The sequence below is a fragment of the Dipodomys spectabilis genome, unplaced genomic scaffold, assembly GCF_019054845.1.
Source record: "Dipodomys spectabilis isolate Male_0828 unplaced genomic scaffold, ASM1905484v1 ptg000006l, whole genome shotgun sequence".
Taxonomy (NCBI): domain Eukaryota; kingdom Metazoa; phylum Chordata; class Mammalia; order Rodentia; family Heteromyidae; genus Dipodomys; species Dipodomys spectabilis.
Window position 1 is genome coordinate 8,235,894 of NW_024870683.1, and position 22,373 is coordinate 8,258,266.

Below are 22,373 nucleotides of genomic sequence, written 5' to 3' on the forward strand. Positions count from 1 at the left end.
GATAAGAGTCTCATGGACTTTCCTACCGGGGCTGGCTTTGAACCCGATCCTCAGATCTCAGCCTCCTGAGTAGCTAGGATTACAGGCGTAAGCCACCGGCGCCCAGCCTTTCTCCCTCCTCTTGCTTCCTTTTTAATAGTGTTTAGTGAATTTTATTATTCTAGTTACATACATGCATACACATATGATATATTTCTGTAATATTAATTCCCTGTTACCCTTCATGTGTTTGTTTCTAGACTTTTCCTTGTTCTGGTCTTCTGCTGAATGTTTACTAGCAGTATCTTAGTATGAGTATGTATCTGTGGCTGTTTTTTGTTTTGTTTTGTTTTGGTTCTTTTTGAAGATAAACTTTAAAAATTATTTTCTTTGACTAAGTATCTTAAATGTTAAAAAGGAAACTAATTTTCCTTCTGGATTGAGTTAGCTTTAGTAGTACATACTACTAAAGTTAGTAGTACATATTGTTTAAACCAACATAAACATTTTACAGATGTTTTTAATTATCAAACATTAAAAACATTGTAAAGCTGGTAGCTCACACCTAAAATCCTAGCAGTTCTTGAGCCTGAGAGGCAGAGGATCAAGGTTTGAATCCAGCCCCAGCAGAAAAGTCCTCGAGATCCCATTCCCCAAAATAATCAGCAAAATGTTGGCTAGAGGTTTGGCTCAAATGCTAGAGTGCCAGTTGATCAAACATGAGTTCAACCTCCAGTACCGACAAAACAAAAACACATTATAAAATATCTTACTGGTAGTGTTTAACACTAATTATTACCTTGTTTTCATTTTTAATTATGTAAGTGCTGATTGACACACTTAAATCAAAGGAAACATAAGGATTTCTTTTATTTTAATGCCCTTCACTTTTTATTTTGATCTTTTCAAAATATATGCTAAAATTCACAGTTACCTAATTTGTGAAAATTATAAATCATTTTTAATTTAACAAATACCGCTTTATTTTTTATTATTGCTAAATAACATTTATTATTCTAGTAAAAGATTATGAATTAAAAACCAGTTGCCCGTGGCGCACACCCATAATCCTAGCTACTCGGAAGTCTGAGATCTGAGGATCATGGTTCAAAGCCAGCCTGGGCAGAAAAGTCTGAGAGATTCTTATTCTAATTAACTACCAAAAACACAGAAGTGGAGGTGTGGCTCAAGTGGTAGAAAGTTCCATCTTTGAGGGAAAAAGCTAAGATACAGCATTCAGGCCCTGAGTTCCAGTCCAATACTGCTTGGCACATACATACACAAAAGAGAAGTAAATTTTGATGTATTTTTGTATGTTTTGAATTATTTAAGGTGGTTGATACTTTTTGCTATTTACTCTTTTTTTTTTTTTGCCAGTCCTGGGCTTGAACTCAAGGCCTGGGCACAGTCCCTGAGCTTCTTTTACTTAACCACTCGTACTCTACCACTTGAGCCAGCACCACTTCTGGCTTTTTCTGTTTATGTGCTACTGAGGAATTGAACCTGGGGCTTCATGCATGCTAGGCAAGCACTCTACCACTGAGCCACATTCTTAGCCCACTGTTTACTCTTAAAGTTATTGATTAGAACATTCCCAATAAATTTATTGCTCACTTTATTGCTCACTTGAAATGCTTTTATGTCACAGAGTGATTTGCCAAGGATCAAAACAGAGATTGATGCCTTAAAGAATCTTAGACATCAGCATATATGTCAACTCTACCATGTGTTGGAGACAGACAACAAAATATTCATGGTTCTTGAGGTTAGTAGTATGTTCCAGAGGACTAAAAGTTATTTGGTCATTTTATCAATAGTCAAGTGAAAATGAAATTTCATCTGGAAAATTGGTATAACTTAAGTAGTTGACCTGTTTTGAATTCTGTAATGATTTAGATCATAAAAGTAGACATATATAATATATTGGAGACTGATTATAAGAAAATCTTTCTAATACCCTTCTAATATAGTGGTATAGTTTAGTGGATAGAATTTGTTAAAATTTGTTTCTAAGGGAAATTTTATCTTAGTTTTATATCCTTTTATAGTGTCCTATGGCTAACAAATAACTAGTTTAAACAACAACAATTTGTCGTCTCAGAGTTTTTTTTTTTTTGGGTCCGGTTTTGGGGCCTGAACTCTGGGCCTGGTTACTATCCCTCAGCTCTTCAGCTCAAGGCTAGCACTCTCCCACTTGAGCCACAGCGCCACTTCCGACTTTTTTCTTTATGCTTATGTGGAGCTGAGGAATCGAACCAGGGCCTCAGGCATGCAAGGCAAGCGCTCTACCACTGAGCCACCTTCCCAGCCCGTTGTCTCAGAGTTTTGGAACTAGAAGTCTTCCTCTAAATTGAAGGCATGGGCAAAATTGTTTTCTTATGCATATTCCTTAGGAGAATCAGATACATATCATTTTCTTAGTTCCTGGTGGCTGTTGGCAATCTGGTCTTCCTTAGTTTCATATGTATCACTCTCATCTCTGCTTCCATCTTAAAGTGGCATTTTTCTCTCTGTATGTCCTCTATTTCTTGCTGCTTTTTGAATTTTTTTTTTCTAGCTCATCATTGTACCTGGGTGAACACTTCTAGCCACCAGGACTCAGAGTAGTAAATTTTTATGGATTTGAAGTTTTGTAGTGTAAGGTATTTGTTATATATCACCATGAACAGCTAAGACAATTATTTCTAGTCTTTTGCTTTTTAAACAAGGCTGCTTCATTGCATGACCTTTAATGAGCTCCTTTTTTGTTTTTTATTTTTGGGTCCGGTCGTGGGGCCTGAACTCTGGGCCTGGGTGCTGTCCCTCAGCTCTTCAGCTCAAGGCTAGCACTCTACCACTTGAGCCACAGCGCCACTTCCGTCTTTTTTCTTTTTGCTTATGTGGGGCTGAGGAATGGAACCCTGGGCCTCATGCATGCAAGGCAAGCGCTCTACCACTGAGCCACCTTCCCAGCCCTTTAGGAAACTATTAAATGTGAGTATGTTTTTAGTGCTTTGCTATAAAAGTTTAAAACCATGAGTGAGGGCTGGGAAGGTGGCTCAGTGGTAGAGCGCATGCCTTGCATGCATGAGGCCCTGGGTTCAACTCCTCAGCATCACATAAGCAGAAAAAAAAAAGCCAGAAGTGGCGCTGTGGCTCAAGTGGTAGAGCGCTAGCCTTGAGCTGAAGAGCTGAGGACAGCGCCCAGGCCCAGAGTTCAGGCCCATGACTGGAACCAAAATCAAACCAAAACAAAACAAAACAAAAAAAACCCTGAGTGAGCTTTTTAAAAGCAGAGTAGAAGTGGGTTCTACTTTTATATATTAGTTATAAAAGTGTTCAAGGAGGGGCTGGGGGCTGGGAAGGTGGCTCAGTGGTAGAGCACTTGTCTTGCATGCACGAGGCCCTGGGTGATTCCTTAGCACCACATAAGCAAAAAAAGAAAAAAGCCGGAAGTGGCGCTGTGGCTCAAGTGGTAGAGCACTAGCCTTGAGCTGAAGAGCTGAGGAACAGCGCCCAGGCCCAGAGTTCAGGCCCATGACTGGACCCAAAAAAAAAAAAAAGTGTTCAAGGAAAGAGTTACTGTTCTCATTCCTGGAATAATTATTGCCTTGTTTGATCCTGAGAGTGGTGTTTTTTGTTTGCTTGTTTGTTTTCCAGTCTGGGGCTTGAAATCAGGACCTAGGAGCCGTCCCTGAGCTTATTTGCGCCTGGTTAGTGCTCTACCACTTGAGTCAAAGCTCCACTTCTGGCTTTTGGATAGTTAATTGGAGATAAGAGACTCATGGACTTTCCTGCCTGGGCTGGCATCAAACTATGATCCTTAGATTTCAGCCTTCTGAGTAGCTAGGGTTACAGGTGTGAGCCATTGGCACCTGGCCTGAGAATTTATAGGTACCTGCTTAAAATTTATTAATTACTTTATTATTATAGAGGTGATATGCAGAGGGGTTACATTTACATGCATCAGGTAATAAGTATATTTCCTTTTGTATAGTGTCATCTGTTCCCTATTCTCTTGAGAGGCAGTTCCTTTGCCTTTAAGTTTAGTTTGTATATCTATGAGTTTGGTATAATATTTTTATTTTACATTTCATAGAAGTGATTTTGGTAAGATGTAACAATATCTATGTGCTTGTTGTTGTTGAAGTACTGCCCTGGAGGAGAACTGTTTGACTACATAATTTCCCATGATCGCCTGTCGGAAGAGGAAACCCGAATTGTCTTTCGTCAAATAGTATCTGCAGTTGCTTATGTGCACAGCCAGGGCTATGCTCACAGAGACCTCAAACCAGTAAGTGACCATGTTATACTTAGATGTTTACCTGAGAGTTCAACAGCATCTACTTGATGTTTTCATTTTCAGCTATGTTTACAAATCTTAGTGCTTTCGTTGCTGCTCCTCCTCTTCCTCTTCCTCCTCTTCCTTTTTCCTTCCCCCTCCTTCCTTTTCTTGCTTCTTCAGCTTCTGCTTCCTTCTCCTTTTTCCCATCTTCTATTTTTGTTCCAGTCAGAATATATCACATTTCTTTTTCTCTCCTTTTGACTTTGGTAGCCTTTTTGGATACATTTGCATTCTATTTATCTGTCAATTGTATGTGATGTTATAAATGTCTTTGTAATAAGGATTTTATTTCTGAATCATTGAGTATTTTCTATTTAGTCCTTTTCCTACCTGTTTCCCTTTTTTCCTGTGTAGTCCAGGTAGGCTCATGACCCTCCTGCCTTAGCCTCCTAAGTGCTGGGATTATAGACATGTGCTAATTTAAAATCTACTACTCTTTAAAGGAGGACTGTTCAGGGCTGGGAAGGTGGCTCAGTGGTAGAGCGCTTGCCCTGCATGCATGAGGCCCTGGGTTCGATTTCTCAGCACCACATAAGCAAAAAGAAAAAAGCCGAAAGTGGTACTGTGGCTCAAGTGGTAGAGCGCTAGCCTTGAGCTGAAGAGCTGAGGGACAGCGCCCAGGCCCAGAGTTCAGGCCCCACGATCGGACCCCCCCCCAAAAAAAAAAAAAATAAAGGAGGACTGTTCAATAGAATCTACAGACTCCATTTTTTTTTTTTTTTTTTCTGTCGGTTGTAGGGCTTAACTCTGGGCTTGGGCACTGTCCCAGAGCTCTTCAACTCAAGGTAAGCATTCTACCATTTGAGCAATAGTGCTACTTCTGGTTTTCTGGTGGTTAATTGGAGATGAGTCTCATGGACTTTCCTGCCAGGCTGGCTTGGAACCTTGATTCTCAGATCTCAGCCTCCTGAGCAGCTAGAATTACAGGCGTGAGCCTGGCTTACAGACTCCATTTATTGAAGACTGACTAAAAATGTGAATTATTATTTTTTTAATATACTGGGTTTGAACTTAGGGCCTTCTACTTGTTAGGTGTAGTCCTAAAGAGGTGACTATGTGGGTAATAGTGAATGTGGATTTATTTACTTATTTATTTATTGTCATTACTGGCCTTGAACTCAAGATTTTGTGTTTTCCCTTAGCTTTTTCACTCAAAGTTGGCAGTCTACAATCTCTACTTTTGGCTTTATACTTGTTAGTTGAAGATAAGAGTCATTATCAGAGTCCGAGACCTGTTTGCTTATAATTGGTAGTCAGAGTGTCAAGGAGAAATGGTTTATGCTAGTGTGTCTTGAAGGTGTAATGCTATAGTTATCAGCATTCTTTTTCCCCCTTTTTACTTATATATTTTTGCAGTACTGGGGATCAAACTCAGAGCCTTGCACTTACTAGGCAAGTATTCTACTAATAGCCTTATTCCTATTTCTTTCCTTTTATATTATATTTGTCTTTTCATTGGTTTTTAGTGATTTTTTTTCACTCTTGACAGATCCAAGTTTTCAAATATAAACAACCTTAAATCATTTTTAGAAGTGGCTATAAGTGAGTTGTCATATAAGGAAATCACAGTATAGTTTTCAAAATGTTTGTTTCCTAGGAAAATTTGTTGTTTGACGAATATCATAAATTAAAGCTGATTGACTTTGGTCTCTGTGCAAAACCCAAGGTAAGTGCAGATATTAAAATGCCTTCATTTCTTTACAAATGTTCCTTTTAGTATGTTACCTTGCACTGGTTTCTACCTTCCTTTTTTTGTTGTTGGTCAAAGGGCTTTAACTCAAGTCATGGGCACTGTCCCGAGCTTTTCTGCTCAAGGCTAGTGCTTCACCACTTTGAGCCACTGCTGTACTTCTGGTTTTCTGGTGGTTAATTGGAGATAAGAGTCTCCATGGATTCTCCTGCCAAGGCTGGCTTTGAACTGAGATCCACAGATTTAGCTTCCTGAGTAGCTAGGATTATAGGCATAAGCCACCAGTGCCTGACTAGAATTCTACCTTGTTTTTATTGAGCTTGGTTGTATCCACTGTGAAGAATGTTAAATTTCATGCCTGGCATCAATAATTTTTGTATATTCTCTAGATGGTTTTAATGTGTAGCAATAATTGAGAGCCATGACTGTAGGTATAGTGTTGGTCATGTTTAAGGCTCCATGGTTAAGCTGTGAGAAAATCTGTAGTGTTGAGGCCCAGGAAGCCATTGCATGCAGTATGAATTGACTTGAATTGTCCTTGCAGTTTGAGTATGGTACCACTAGATGATGCCTTTGTACATTTAGATAGGAGTTGAAAATCAAGTATAAATCTATCCTTTGTTATCCAAATGGTTATAGAACGAAAAATAAGTTACATTTTGTGAGATAACCTTCTTTTCTTTCAAAAGAATAAGGAAAATGTCCATAGATACTTCTAAATTTATACTGTTGGGCATTTCCCTAATTTGTATTCTAGTTGAGTACTGGTGTTCCTCAGCATAACTTCTCTGTGAGGTGACTTTGAACTTCCCAGCTTTGCTGTCTGCAGCAGTCTCCTGTGTGGCTGCTATTGGAATCTTCCTCCTGAGTTCTCTAATGATGGTACTCAGAGTTTCTAAAATGAGCTGTCTACACTCATTAAGAATGTTGAAATTACAGACTTGTCTCAGCCTTTTGTAGTCCCCTGATTACTTCCTGCCCCCATCAGGATCAGCTTGGTGCAAAGGGAAGCAGTTATTGCCTCTTCAGTTCAATGTCGGATTCTTTCTGATTCTGTTCCTTCATGATTCTTCAGGTTGTCAGTGGATTCTTGTGTCTAGGAAGCAAATGCTATAAGGCAATTTTACCATTTCCAGATATATCAAAACATAAAGATCATACTTTGAGCAGATGAGCTGGCTTAAGTCATACAGGAGGCAGTGGGGAGAATGTTTGACAGTCTCCATTAGCTTAGATTAGACACCTTCTAAGAAAACGGTGGCCTGGGAGAGGATAGCCTCAGCTCTGCTGAGCTCACTTTCAACATGTTTGAGTTGTAAACAAAATTTGTTTCTCAAGTCCCTTGTTAGTTATAGGGCTCTATATAGGAGTTGGACAGAAACTTCATTTTTCAGTATATCATGTATTTCTGTGTGTGAGCAGAGAAGGATCAGTAGATTTCCCATTTTACCAGATCTTAAAGCTAAGGTGGTGATTTTTCCTTAGAACTGAGTCCTGGAAATAGATTGTCATGGCATTGTTTTATGTGCTTTGTTGCTTTCTTCCCACTAAGAAAAAAGAAGCTGTGTAAAGATTTGATATTAGAAAGTGGAACTTAAAAAGAAATAATCCTTTTTTCCCTGAATAGTTGGGAGTAAGGAGACAGGTGTACTTGGATGTTTGCTAGGCTGCTTGTTATGCAGTAGATATTTAGGGCAGTATGAACCTGGCTTTACTGAGCTAAGGGGATAAAGGCTTTGTTCATGTTCAGGTTATAGTAGTATTGGAAATGTGGAATGTGAAGTCTACCTGTGCATGCATGCATGCATGTAAGCAAAGATTATTGGGTTGGCTGCAGAAGTCTCTGATTATTTGGGGTATCTCTTTATCTTCTCTTTGTATTCAAAAATTGTTCACCAAGGTTTAATACTCCTAAGGGCTGTATTGATAAGTGTTTCATTTTTATCTTATTGGCAGGGTAATAAGGATTACCATCTGCAGACATGCTGTGGGAGTCTTGCTTATGCAGCCCCTGAGTTAATACAAGGCAAATCATATCTTGGATCGGAGGTAATTATTCATTGATTAACTCAGTATGTAGTCAATATCCATTTATTGAGGACCTGTAAGGAATCACACACTATATTAGGGCTATAACATTACAATAAGAAATAATTTAAAGAGTTTATTATAAACTAATAGAGTAAATCATTTGAATTAAACATAATAACATACAGATTTTTGTTGTTGGTGGTGGTCTTGGCCTTGAACTCTGTCCCTGAGCTTTTCTGCTCAGGGCTAGCCCTGTACCACTTTGAGCCACAGCTCCACTTTTGGTTTTCTGGTGATTAATTGGAGATGAGTCTCATAGACTTTCTTGCTCTGGCTGTCTTTGAACTGCAACCCTCAGATTTCAGCCTCCTGAGTAGCTAGGATTATAGATAGGCATGGGCCACTGGTACCTGACACATATAGATTTTTTTGGGGGGGGGTTTTCAAGGGGAGGATAGGGTCTTGCTATATAGCCCAAGATGTCCTCAAATTCACAATCATCCTACCTCAGTCTCCTGAATGCTAAGATTATAGGTGTGCACTATTACTGGCTAGATATAAGGCACACATTTCAAAGTAGGAATGTATTTCTTGTGTGGCTATATGTATCTCTCTCTCTCTCTCTCTCTCCCCACCCACTGTGCTCTAGTTTGGACAGGTTAGTCTAGCTGGATAGAGTGCAATCTTGGCCTGACATCTTTGGTATTGATTAGAGAAAAAAACCTATCCTTTGTCCATAACTAGCTCTCTGAGGCTAGCAGTCCTTTGTAGAAGTCCATGTTCAGAAGGCCAGAGCTTGCTCTACTTTCCACTACTTGAGCCTTCAAGTTGACCAGCTCCTCTTCTCTGGAGTACTAGTGTTGCTGGTATTTGTCCTAAAGTAAAACAAAACAAAACAAAAAAATTCCCAAACCATTGAATTGTCAAAGCTTAGGAAGTTCTGGGCTGAACAGTTTTCTTATTTTAGGACATCTCCAAATCTTTCATGTGTTCTTGTACAGTATGATCCTTTGGGAGAGATATACCACAAATAGCAACTGGTCCTGATTTTATCTTCCTACCAAGTCTAGTTTTCATGGGGATCATCTTCTGAAACTAGTGCTTTATGGGAAAGAATTTGAGAAGTATTATATACTTGGTGGCATGAAAAGGTAGGCTTTAACTTGCTATTAGATAACAAGTGACCTTTAATTTTGATAGGCTCTCATATAGAACTTTGATTTATTTTTGTTCAAATTATTAGTTATATTTTGCTCTCTATTTTTCTTGAATATCTTCATATATGCACATTTTTCGAACAAAATACATACAAAATACATACATTTCCTACAAACAAGGCCTTTAATAGCTTTAGTTATCAAAATCAGAGAATTTAATATTGATACACTATATTTAACCCACATCCATATTTAAATGGTGTGACTTGTACCAGTGATGCCCTTTATAGATTTATTTTCTCCTAGTCCAGATCACACATTTCATTTCTTTAATATTCTCTAAGCTTCCTTAAGCTTTTTTTGTTTAACTTTAGTATTTTTCAGTTTTGTTTGTTTGTTTGTTTGTTTGTTTCTGGTCGTGGGGCGTGAACTTTGGGCTTGGGCGCTGTCCCTGCGCTCTTCAGCTCAAGGCGACCGCTCTGCTGCTTGAGCCACAGCACCACTTCTGGTTTTCTAGTGGTTTATTGGAGATAAGAGTCTCATGGACTTTCCTGCCCGGGCTGACTTTGAACGGATATCCTCAGTTCTCAGCCTCCTGAGTAGCTAGGATTACAGGCGTGAGCCACCGGTGCCGGCTTTTTTCAGTTTTTTTTTTTTTTTTTAGAATATTAATTTGAGTTTGATGCTTCTTTATGATTAGATTTATTCTATACATTTTTGGTAGAAATACCACAGAAGTAATATTGTGACCCTCTTAGTTCATTATAGAAAAGAGATTGAACTGTGAAAGTTTATCATGGTCATAATCATACTATATATTTTTTATCTTTTTCCCCAGTATTGGAGATAAAACTGAGCGCCATATACACACAATCTGGGCAAGTGCTCTCTGTCTCAGCCCACGTTTTATTTTTAATTGCTAAATACAAATAACATACAATTTTCCATGTTAACTAATCATTTTTAAGTGTATAGTTGAGTGGTATTGCAGTCACATTGTTATGCAATGAGTCTCCACAGTTCTTTTCATCTTGCAGACTAAAAATTCTACACCCTAAACAATAACTCTGCATTCCAGCCTACCCTATTCCCCTGGCAATTGTCCGTCTACTTCCTGTGTCATAGAATTAGAACCTTACAACCTTTGTCTTTTTGTAACTAGCTTGTTTCACTTAGTATGTCTTTAAGGTTCATTGTGTGGTAGTATATGTCACAATCGCGTTTCTTTTAAGGCTGAATAATATCCCTGTGTGTGTGTGTGTGTGTGTGTGTGTGTGTGTGTAAATGTACATATACACAATATTTTTTTGATTTATTCATGTTGATGGATACTTGTGTTTCTAGCTGTTGTGAATAATGATACTAGGAATGTGGGTATAGGAATATCTCTGAGAGCCTCTTTTTCATTCTTTGGATATAGTGAAAAGTGGAATTGCTGGTAATTCTGTTTTTAATTTTTTTCAGGAACTCATACTTTTTATCCTAATGGCTATATCATTTTATATCCCTGTAAAGTAAATACCATTACCCCATTCTATAAGGTAAAAAAATGAAAAGACTCAGGCCCAGATTAGGTGTGTTTGCAGATTCACACAGGTAGCTAGTATTGGTCAAGATTTGAACTAAGAGAAGCACTCTTTTTATTGTTCCTTCTAGTCTCTGAACTAGTGGCTGAACTAGATTGCTAGGGGGTTGGCAAGAATGAATTTCCTATTGGTCTGAATGGATCTGACTTTTTCCTATGGGAGCTTTTATTCTTAATATTATATATTTAAGTAGTTGTACAAAGGGGTTACCATTTAATATATCATTGTATAAGTACAATGTGTCTTCCTTTTTCATCATTCTCTCCTATCCCTCTTAGCTCAACCCCTCCCATCAATTTTCCTAGTTTTATTGAATATTCGTTGAATATTATGACTGCTTTCTCCCCTCTTTCCCATTCATCTCTTCCTCTGCTAAGTTGGTTTCTTGTTTGTATTAGTTTGGCTTTTCAACTTCAAAGACTCTAGTTAACTTAATATACCAAGAAACCATCTGGGTACTTGTCAAATATCCCTGGAGATTTTTTTTCCTGCCAGCCCTGGGGCTTGAACTCAGGGCCTGGGCACTGTCCCTGAGCTTCTTTGGCTTCTTTAGCACTATACCACTTGAGCCACATTGCCACTTCTGGCTTTTCTGTTTGTGTGGTACTGAGGAATTGAACCCAGGGCTTCATGCATGGTAGGCAAGCACTCTACCACTAAGCCACATTTCCAGCTCTCTGGGTTTGTTTTTTTTAAGAGGAGGATTTGAGAACTTTCATTTAAAAATAAGCTATTTAGGCCTAGTGCAGTGGCTCATCCTAGTAATCTTATGTACTTGCTGGTAGAGATTGGAAGGATCATAGTTTGGGATGAAACATTTTCGAGACATCATTTCAGCCACTAAAAAGTGGGGTATAGTGGCAGGAGCATTCCTGTCATCCCATCTCTGTGTAAAGCATAAATAGGAGGCCCTCAGTCCAGGCTGACCTGAAAAATAACTAATAGCAAAAAGAGTTAGGAGTATGGCTTAAGTAGTAGAGTGCTTGCCTAGCAAGAGCAAGGCCCAGTATTAAATGAAAAAATGGCTTAAATAATTTTAATATTTATTGTTCAAATCCTGCCTTAAAGACATGTTTTATATTACTATCTAATTATGTAATTTTTCATAGGAAATGGTTTCAAGCCCCTTTTTTTTTTTGGGTCTGGTCGTGGGGTCTGAACACTCTGGGCCTGGGCGCTGTCCCTCAGCTCTTCAGCTCAAGGCTAGTGCTCTACCACTTGAGCCATAGCACCACTTCCAACTTTTTTTTTCTGCTTATGTGGTGCTGAGGAATTGAACCCAGGGCCTTATGCATGCAAGGCAAGCGCTCTACCACTGAGTCACCTTCTCAGCCTCTCGAGCCCTTCTTTCCTGAGTTATTTTTATTTTATTTGGCACTTGGTAGCTTATTGATTTACTTGCATTTGTTTTGGATTGCAATTTTACTGGTTATCTAATTTGAAACAATGAAGTGAAGGTACCTAATAAGTTACCCAAAGAATACTTTTTCTTTTCTTTTTTTTTTTTTTTTTTTGGGTCCAGTTGTGGGGCCTGAACTCTGGGCCTGGGCGCTGTCCCTCAGCTCTTCAGCTCAAGGCTAGTGCTCTACCACTTGAGCCACAGCGCCACTTCCAGCTTTTTTTTTTTTGCTTATGTGGTGCTGAGGAATTGAACCCAGGGCCTCAGGCATGCAAGGCAAGCGCTCTACCACTGATCCACCTTCCCAGCCCCCAAAGAATACTTTTTCTACTCTGAAGAGTAGATTTCTGTAGATTTTTCTCTTCTTAAGTAGATTGTTCCTCTCAAGTAGATACCTTTTTCTCCACAGAATTCTATGGAGTCTTACTCTTACTTTTTTCATCTTTTAGGTTTTTAAATTTTATTCTGTTCATTTTGTTTTTGGTTGTGGGCCTTGATCTCTGGGCCTGGGCACTGTCCCTCAGCTCCTCAGTTCTTCAGCTCAAAGTTAGTGTTGAGCTACAGCACCACTTCTGGTTTTCTGGTCATTAATTGGAGATAAGACTTTCCTGCCCAGGGGATGGCTTTGAATCATGATCCTGAGATCTCAGCCCTCCTGAATAGCTAGGATTACAGGCATGAGCCACTGGTACCCAGCTTAAATTTTATTTTAAATCATGGCTTTGGGCTGTGGATACTTTACCACTTACGCAACATCCTTAACCCTCTTTACTTTTAATTGTTTTCTTTAAATTTAATTTTATTGTAAAGATGCTGTATAGAGGGGTTTCAGTTACATGAGTAAGGTAATGAGTACATTTCTTTTTTTTCTTTTTTTGGATCCGGTCGTGGGCCTGAACTCTGGGCCTGGGTGCTGTCCCTCAGCTTTTCACAGCACCACTTCCGGCTTTTTTTTTCCTTCTGCTTATGTGGTACTGAGGAATCGAACCCAGGGCCTCATGCATGTAAGGCAAGTGCTCTACCACTGAGCCACCTTCCCAGCCCAATGAGTACATTTCTTGTTGAACATTATTACCCACTCCTTTTTTTTTTCCCCCTTGGTCGTTTGTGGGGGCTGAACTCTGGGCCTGGGCACTGTCCCTCAGCTCTTCAGCTCAAGGCTCACACTGTACCACTTGAGCCAAAGCTCTGCTTCCGGCTTATTCTGCTTATGTGGTACTGAGGAATCAAACCCAGGGCCTCATGCATGCAAGGCAAGCGCTCTACCACTGAGCCTCCTTCCCAGCCCCAGTCCTTTATGTTTTTCCCCAGACTTTGAATTATTTTTAAGATAGGATTTTATACTTTTTTGCCCAGGCCTTGAATCATTATCTTCTTTCCTATGCTTTCTGTGTGGCTGAGATCCCAGGCACGGACCCTTATCTCAGGATTATTTATAGAAACTGGATCTCACTAACTTTTTGCCTGGGCTAGTCTTCCCAATCTCTGCCTCCTCGGTAGTTAGGAATATAGGCATGTGCCACAATATCCCATCTCTTAATTTTTTTTTTTTGTCGGTCATGGGGCCTGAACTCTAGGCCTGGGCACTGTCCCTCAGCTCTTCAGCTCAAGGCTAGCGCCCTACCACTTGAGCCACAGCACCACTTCCGGCTTTTTCTGCTTATGTGGTGCTGAGGAATCGAACCCAGGGCCTCATGCATGCAAGGCAAGCACTCTACCACTGAGCCACCTTCCCAGCCCCCCATCTCTTAATTTTTTGGTTTATAGCCATAGATGTAATCTCTTTCTTGACCCTAGATGATATTTGGTTATTTCTGTGCTTCCTCTTTGTTTTGAATTTAATGTCCTACTCATGGGTACCATGTTATCATGCCTTTATTTATAGAAGAAATATTAACTTTTCTTAGACATAAGTGGTTAATTTCTGATCTATAGCTTGGAACAAAAATCAGGTATTGGCTTAAAAAGAAAATTATTCACTTGAGGTATTACAAGGGAATTATAGTAATTTGGTATGATTCTGTAGACGACTAAATTACCTCAGTTATTAGTTTAGGTACTATCTAGATGTGCAGTGTAGCCCAAGTTATTTTAACTGCCCACATTTTGTTCCCTTCAAAAATTACTATCTCTCTTATTTTTTAAAATTTTCCTAAGAATAAAATGAGAGTAGGGAGCTATGATTTCTAATTTTGACCCAGGCCAAATGCTGCTTGAATAAATAGTTATTGCTTGGGACTCATGGGGCACCTGGATATCTCATGTAAAGGTTAAACTCCTTTTGGATTTTAAGATTTGTAAGGCTGTTATGCTGGCAGGTTAATTTCTAGCCTTACATTTGAGAAGCCAATCATTGCATATTATTAAGATTTCTGTACATAGAGAGGATTTAACAATGCAGCCTAGTCACATTTCCAGGTCATCAGGATGGTTTTGACTTGTTTTGACATCCCCATATCTGTTTATATACTAATAAATAACCTAAACCTTCAGTAATCATGTAGAATTGCCTTTCAGAATCAGAGACCTGGCCTCATTTCCTTATTATGCCCAATTTAGCCCAGCTAACTGGAAATAATCTTCTATCATATATTAGTGTGTAGCTAGAATGTACTGAATCAGAAATCAAGATGCTTTCCTTTTTTTTTTTTTTGTCGGTCGTGGGCTTGAACTCTGGGCCTGGGCGCTGTCCCTCAGCTCTTCAGTTCAAGGCGAGTGCTCTACCACTTGAGCTACAGCGCCACTTCCAGTTTTCTGGTGGTTTATTGGAGATAGGAGTCTCACGGTCTCTCCTGCCCGGGCTGGCTTTGAACCACGATCCTCAGATCTCAGCCTCCTGAGTAGCTAGGATTACAGGCGTGAGCCACCAGCGCCCGGCTAAGATGCTTTCCTAAGTGGCCTGCCCATTTATTGACTTTTGACAAGTCATCCTTTCTGGGCTTCAAGTTCCTTGCCTGTAGAATGAACAAGTTGAAAGGCATGATCTCTAAGTACTAGTCTAGGTTTGTGAAAATTTTGTGATTCTTTTTTTTTTGTGACAGTCTTAGGGTTTGAATTTAGGGTCCAGGCACTGTCCCTGAATTTTTGTGCCCAAGTCTAAAATGCTTTACCCCTTGAGCCACAGTTCCTTTTGTGACAAATTTTTTTGGTGGTTAATTGAAGATAGGAGTCTCATGGACTTTCCTATCTGGGCCAGCTTTGAACTATGATCTGCAGATCTGAGCGTCCTAAGTAGCATAAGTGGCATAAGCCACTTTCTCCCAGCTTCTATATATTTTCTAATGATTTTTTTTTTTTCCTCCCAGGCAGATGTTTGGAGTATGGGCATACTCTTCTATGTACTTATGTGTGGGTTTCTACCATTTGATGATGATAATATCATGGTTTTGTACAAGAAGATTATGGTGAGTATTATTAGGTGTAGAATGTCAATGTGAAAGTTTCCTATGCTGCGTAAGTATGTTTCCATTTATAAAGTGTAAACACAGGCAAATGTAATCTGTGCTGTTACAAATCAAGACAGTGTGAGTGGTTAAGAGGGAGTTGGTGGTGGCTTCTGTTTCTTGATCTGGGTATATTTATAGTTATATATTGGGAGTTTTTTTGTTTGTTTTGATGCCTATACTGGGACTGTGAGCTTTCTCTTGGCTCTTTTATTCATGGTTGGTACAAGAACAAAAGTGGCTCCTCTTTTGCTGGTTACTTGGAGATGTAAGTCTCACTGATATTGTAACTAGGATGATATACAAGCCACTGGTACCCCTCTGTATTCAAGTTTAGAAAACTTAGCAAGGTGTGCTCTTACATGCATTTTTGTACATAGTTTTCAATTAAAAAAAATATAGGGTATGTTTTTGGTTGTCCCAAAGTGAGGTAAGTAAGCATATATGATTATTCTGGTAAGAGTTTTTGTTTTGTATTCAAAAGTAATACCTTCATCAAATGCTGTATTAAACTATATTTTCCTATTAAGGTAATGGTAAATAAGAATACTCATTTCTCCAAATGTTTGGGAAAGTAAAAATTTAGCTTTGTCAGGAGCTAGTGGCTCATGACTGTAATCCTAGTTATTCAGGAGGCTGAGATCTGAGGATCATGGTTCAAAGCCAGCCTGGGCAGAAAAGTCCGTGAGACTCTTCAATTAACCACCAGAAAACCAGAAGTTGTGCTGTGGCTCAAGTAGTAGAGCAGTAGCCTTGAACTGAAAAGCTGAGGGACAGTACCCAGGCCAGAGTTCAAGTCCCATGGCCAACCAAAAAAAAAAAATAGCTTTAAGGTATGAGAGTTAAGAGTATTACTGTTGCAAGAGTCATGGCTTAAGCAACTACCTAAGAAGAGTGAGACCTTGAGTTGAAATAGTTCTATAATAGAAAAAAAGTTAGAAGAATAGTACAAGTGTTGTTAGAATCATCTGTATATTAGAAACAGGTGGTTGCAATGCATGGGTGGTAAGGAGTGACTGCTAATGGTAATGAGATTTCTTTTGAGCTGATGAAAACATTCTGTAACTCTGCAGTGGTGATGGTTGTCCACTTAATTATTTTTATTTTTTGGGGCTGCATATTCAACCCAAGGACTTGTGCACACTAAGCATGTGTTCTATAACTGAACTATAGCTCCAGCCTCAACAACTTTGTTAATACTAATATCCACAGAATTGTCTACTTTAAAAAGGGTAATTTTAGTTGAGATGAGAAGTATATTCAGGTTAAAAAAATAAGAAAAATCACACATAGCAAAGAAAATTGTAAAATTCCTTTAAAGTGTTAATATTCAAACTATGCTAATAAAAGAACATAAACAATAGAAAAAGGGCATTGTATTGTGTTTTTTTTTTTTTTTTTGTCAGTCATGGGCATGAACTCTGAGCCTGGGCGCTATCCCTCAGCTCTTCAGCTTAAGGCTAGTGCTCGACCACTTGAGCTATATAGCACCACTTCCGGCTTTTTCTGCTTATGTGGTGCTGAGGAATTGAACCCAGGGCTTCAGGCATGCAAGGCAAGCACTCTACCACTGAGCCACCTTCCCAGCCCTGTATTGTGTTTTATAGCAAACCAAGGTTATATCAGCAGATCCCTTCATTTCAAACATTTCAAGTTGATTTTTTCTATCTATCTATCTATCTGTCTGTCTGTCTGTCTGTCTTTGTTCCAATATCATGTATTCTTATACTCTTGCTTTGTTTACTTGTTCATGGCTGGGGCTCTACCACTTGATCTATGCCCGCAATCAGCATTTTTCTGGTTAATTGGAAATGAGGTCTTGCTGATTTTTTGCCCATCAGGTTTTTTTTTTTTTTTGGTTGTTTGTGGGGCTTGAACTCTGGGTTTGGATGCTGTCCCTCAGCTCTTCAGCTCAAGGCTAGCACTCTACCACTTGAGCCACAGTGTCACTTCTGGTTTTCTGGTGGTTACTTGAAGAGTTTCATGGACTTTCCTGCCTAGACTGGTTTTGAACCTTGATCCTTAGATCTCAGCCTCCTGAGTAGCTAGAATTACAGGTATGAGTCACCGGTGCTTAGCTTCAGGCGTGTGTGTGTGGTGTGTGTGTGTGTGTGTGTGTGTGTGTGTGTGTGTGTGTGTGTGTGTGTGTGTGTGTGTGTGAATTACAGGTATGAGTCACCGGTGCTTAGCTTCAGGCGTGTGTGTGTGGTGTGTGTGTGTGTGTGTGTGTGTGTGTCCATCCGTCCGTCCGTGTACCCACACGTACTTCTCAGGGGAGGAGTAACATGGGACTTTGTAAATCATAATTTAGGGTTGGGTGGGAAAGGTCTGTCTTACTTAGCAGTCAGCACATTGAGCTAGGAGACAGACTCTGGACAGTGAGTACTGCACAGACAAGCTTCAGATTCAAAGCTCTGTTGCCACTGTGACCTCAGGAGATTGCGTTCTCTCCTGACCAGGGAGTAGAGAGAGCCATGTTCAACTGCCATACCGATGCCATCAGAGTCCTAGCTGCTATGGTGGGGCCTCTGCCAAGTGTTTTAAGCCTCAACTGTGCTCTGTGGTAGGTTGTTCTAATGGCCATCACACCAGCACTTCTGTTGTGTGACTCAGCAGGGAATCCCTAGCCTCTATTGCTCCAAAACTGCTGCTTCTGGCATGTAACCTGACAGTGTGACTTCTTGTAGTTTAAAATTTGCTGTTGGACATTCTGCTCAGCCACCTCTTATGATTAATTTATATGTTTATACCCAAGTTCTTTGGCAAGGTGTGCTGTAACTCTTGGAGCCATGATTGCTCCTTATTCCAGACCTCCAGAGTAACTCTGTTTCTAAGTAAAGGCATTCTCTCAAGTTAGTGTCTTATTGTTTCCCTCTGAGAATGAGAGAGAGAGAATACTTTCCTTTGCTAAGGCTAGTCTCCCACTGCAGAGCAGCCACTACCTCATAGATCCCTGTTCTGGGATTAAGACTTGTTGGATGTGTGAGCTTTTCCTATGGTTAAAGTTGGCAGTCTGTCAATAGGCTCATCTGTTTTACCTTGTAAAAGTGTCTTTATCTTTCTCTTTCCCCAGTCTGGGAGCTGGGGACTCAATTGGAACGTTGTGCTGCCTTTTTTTTTTTTTTTTTTTTACTTGCAGGATTTCTCTGTAGTTTTTTTTGCTTCCCTTCTTACCTCACCTTCTTATCTCTTATTCTCTTTTTGAGGGAGTAGTCTTGTTGTGTCACCAGAATTTATTCATGGAATAAAAAGCAGATGCTTCTAATCTAGTTTTTGTTTAATTATCTTACTTTTCTGTGTTAAATACTGTAAAAGCCTTTAAAATTAATGCCTCAACCACAGACAGTTATTTGGGGAAGAGATGGAATAGTTTTGACTCTGAAGGTTGAGAAACTCTAATTCTACAAGGTTAACATTAAGTAATATTAGCAGTAGCTGTTAGCACTGCCTTGGGAGCTATGTGTACTGTATTCCTATTTGTCCTTGAAAGTGGAGGTAGATGGGCATGGAACTGGAAGTCAGCTTCCTAGAGTCATGAGATTTAGCCAAAATAGACTGTATAATATCCTACCATTCTTTCTAGTCTCCTGTAAGCTTTTCTGGATAGTAGTAGTTGCTCTGGCTCCTGCTTGTTGACTGTGACAGCAGTTCCTGTCTACCTGGAGTCACACTCTGTGTCAACAGCAGGATATAGAGGAGAGTGTTAGGATTGCTCTGTAGCTTCAGCTTCTGCACATGGGAAGTAGAGCCTTGGTCTTTGGGCAGCTCAGTAACATTTTTCTAGTATTAGATTGATCCCTTGAATTCGTCCCTCTTTTTGCTACTCATTTCTGTAAGGTAGAGCTGTGTTTCTTGTTTTGAAAAAATAATTTTACTTTTATAAGTTATTAGGATACTTTATTCTTTAAGATTTAAAAAAATATTTTAAAGCTGTTATAGAGTTGTTACAGTTTTATAAGTCAGATAATGAGTACATTTCCTTTTGAACAGTGTCACCCTGTCCCTCATTCTCTCCCAGATTTTCCCTCTGACTTCCCTCCACTCTCAAGTTGTATAGTTCATTTCCAACGTGTATAGTGAGTTTCACTGCTGAATCGGTTCACCCCTTGTACCACAGTTTCTGCGCCTCCCCTTCCCCTTCACAAATCAGATAAACTTATATACAAGAAAAAGGGTACAGAAATAAAAAACAGCAACAGAAGGGAATAAGCCAAAGGAAAAAAAAAAAGGAAAGAGGAAGAAGAAAAAAAGAACTGCAAAACAGTACAATAAAAAACCTCTTGTTTAGTTGGGTTTTCATGGCTCACGGTTATAATCCTGGTACTTAGGAGGCTGAGAACTGATTATTTCAGTTTGAAGCCAGCTGGGCAGAAAAGTCCTGGTGAGGCTCTTCTCTCCAATTTAACACTCAAAAATTGTAAGTAGTGCTATGGCTCAAAGTGGTAGAGCAAAAGAGCTCAGGTACAGCTTCCAGTCCCTGAGTTCAAGCCCCACAACAACCAAAAACAAACAAAAACAACCACCAACAAAAACAACCTCTTCCATTTCTTGGAGTTCATTTTGATGATTGTATGCATATAGCTATTAAGCCCTTGGTGAGCCTCTCCTAAGAATATAGGATATCTTATTCTTTAGAAACTCCATGTCAAATTTATAAACTTACAGGTTTCTCAAAAGATTAATCAAATCTCTTAGCTAGTATAGTACAGAATATTATACATCCTAGAACTCCCAGAATTCTAGGAAGAATGTAGAGACACATAATCATAGGATTTCACTGTTTAATCTTAGAAATCCTATTTTCTTACCATTTCTATTTGTTTTATACTTAAATCTTTATTAAGATATCTCTTGCCTTGGCTATGTGTTATAAACTCCTTTACTGTGGGGGAAGCCTTAGGTAAATAGATTTAGAGCTAGTATTCAGTGCTAGTTGTATGATAGAATTACTTGGGGCACTTTAAAAAAAAATAGTGGTTCCAACTCTTAGAGCATTATTTTTTTTTTTAATTATTTTACTTTTTGCTGGTCCTGGGGCTTGAACTCAGAGCTTAGGAGCTGTCTCTGAGCTTCTTTGTGCTCAAGGCTGGCACTCTACCACTTGAAACATGGTGCCACTTCTGGCTTTTTTTTAAGCAATTTTTTTTATTGTGATTAAGGGATTACATAAATTTCACAAATTTCATAGTATTGTGGGATAGTGATACTTAGTTAAAGTCACAAACGCATTCTAACCTTCATGGGGCAAATTGTCTTTATGGAGGTCTATAAAGTTTATGAGTTCTATGAGCTTTGACAATACAGTTATTTCTTCCATATCGGGGCTTGAACTCTGGGCCTGGGCGCGCTGTCCCTCAGCTCTTCAGCTCAAGGCGAGCGCTCTACCACTTGAGCTACAGCGCCACTTCCGGTTTTCTGGTGGTTTATTGGAGAGAAGAGTCTCACGGTCTCTCCTGCCCGGGCTGGCTTTGAACCGCGATCCTCAGATCTCAGCCTCCTGAGTAGCTAGGATTACAGGCGTGAGCCACCAGCGCCCGGCGCCATTTGTCTCTTTGCTCTTGGCTTACCTCACACAATGTGATTTCTTCTAGTTCCATCCATTTCCCTGCAAATGCCATTATTTTGTCCTTTCTAATGGCTGCATAATATTCCATTGTATATAGGTACCACAATTTTTGGATCCATCTGTAGTGGGGCATCTGAGTCATTTCCATTATCCAGGCTATTGTAAACAGTGCTGCAATAAACATGGAGGTAGCATGTGTCCTTGTATCCTGGTTCCTGTTGTTCAGGATAGATGCCTAGGCGTGGTATGACTGGGAGGTCTATATTTAGCTTTCTGAGGACCCTCCAGACTGCTTTCCAAAGTGGTTGTATAAGTGTACATTCCCACCAGCAATGTAATATGGTTCCTCTTTCTCTGCATCCCCTCCAGCATTTGTCGTTGGCTGACTTGTGGATGTGGGCCATTCTGACTGGGGTAAGGTGATATCTCAGGGTTGTCTCTATTTGCATTTCTTTTACAACTGGGGATGGTGAACATTTCCTCATGTGTTTCTTTGCCATTTTTATTTCTTCTTCTCTTTAGTTCCCTTGCCCATTTAGTAATTGGTTTGTTGGGTTTGGGAGGGATTAGTTTCTTGAGTTCCCTGTATATACTGGCTATTAGCCCTTTGTCTGAAATATTGCTGGTAAATATTTTTTCCCAGTTAGTTGGCTGTCTTTCTAGTTTGGTTGCTATGTCTTTAGCCGTGCAGAAACCTTTTATTTTAAGGTAGTCCCATTTGTTAAGTCTCTCCATTTTTTTTTGTGACCCTGGAACTCTGTTCAGGAAGTTCCTGCCTGTGCCAATAACTTCAAGTGTCTCTCGTACTCTGTCCTGCAATAGTTTCAGAGTTTCAGGTTTCATGTTAAGGTCTTTAATCCATTTTGAGTTGATGTTAGTGCACGGTGACAGGCTGGGGTCCACTTTTAGTTTTCTGCATGTGGCTGCCCAGTTTTCCCAGCACCTGTAGTTGAAGAGGCTTCTTCTGGCTTTTTTTTTTTTTTTTTTTTGAGTAGTTTATTGGAAATAAGAGTCCCATGGGGACTTTTCTGTCTGGGCTGGCTTGGAACTGCAATCCCCCAATCTCAGCCTCCTGAGTAGCTAGTATTACAGGCGTGAGCCATCAGTGCCTAGCTCACTGATATTTTTTATTTTTATTTTTGGTTCTGGTCGTGGGGCCTGAACTCTGGGCCTGGGCGCTGTCCCTCAGCTCTTCAGC

General features: G+C 39.7%; 1 protein-coding gene across 1 annotated transcript in view; it reads left to right on the forward strand.

Annotated features, from left to right (window-relative positions):
- The window catches only part of Melk (maternal embryonic leucine zipper kinase), an 83,622-nt gene that overhangs the window by 9,086 nt on the left and 52,163 nt on the right, over nucleotides 1–22,373 (forward strand). Inside the window, exons 4-8 of the mRNA XM_042696263.1 lie at nucleotides 1,628–1,744; nucleotides 4,109–4,252; nucleotides 5,901–5,969; nucleotides 7,950–8,042; nucleotides 15,472–15,570. Of these exons, the coding sequence (XP_042552197.1) occupies nucleotides 1,628–1,744; nucleotides 4,109–4,252; nucleotides 5,901–5,969; nucleotides 7,950–8,042; nucleotides 15,472–15,570 (522 nt within the window). The remainder of the gene's footprint in view (nucleotides 1–1,627; nucleotides 1,745–4,108; nucleotides 4,253–5,900; nucleotides 5,970–7,949; nucleotides 8,043–15,471; nucleotides 15,571–22,373) is intronic.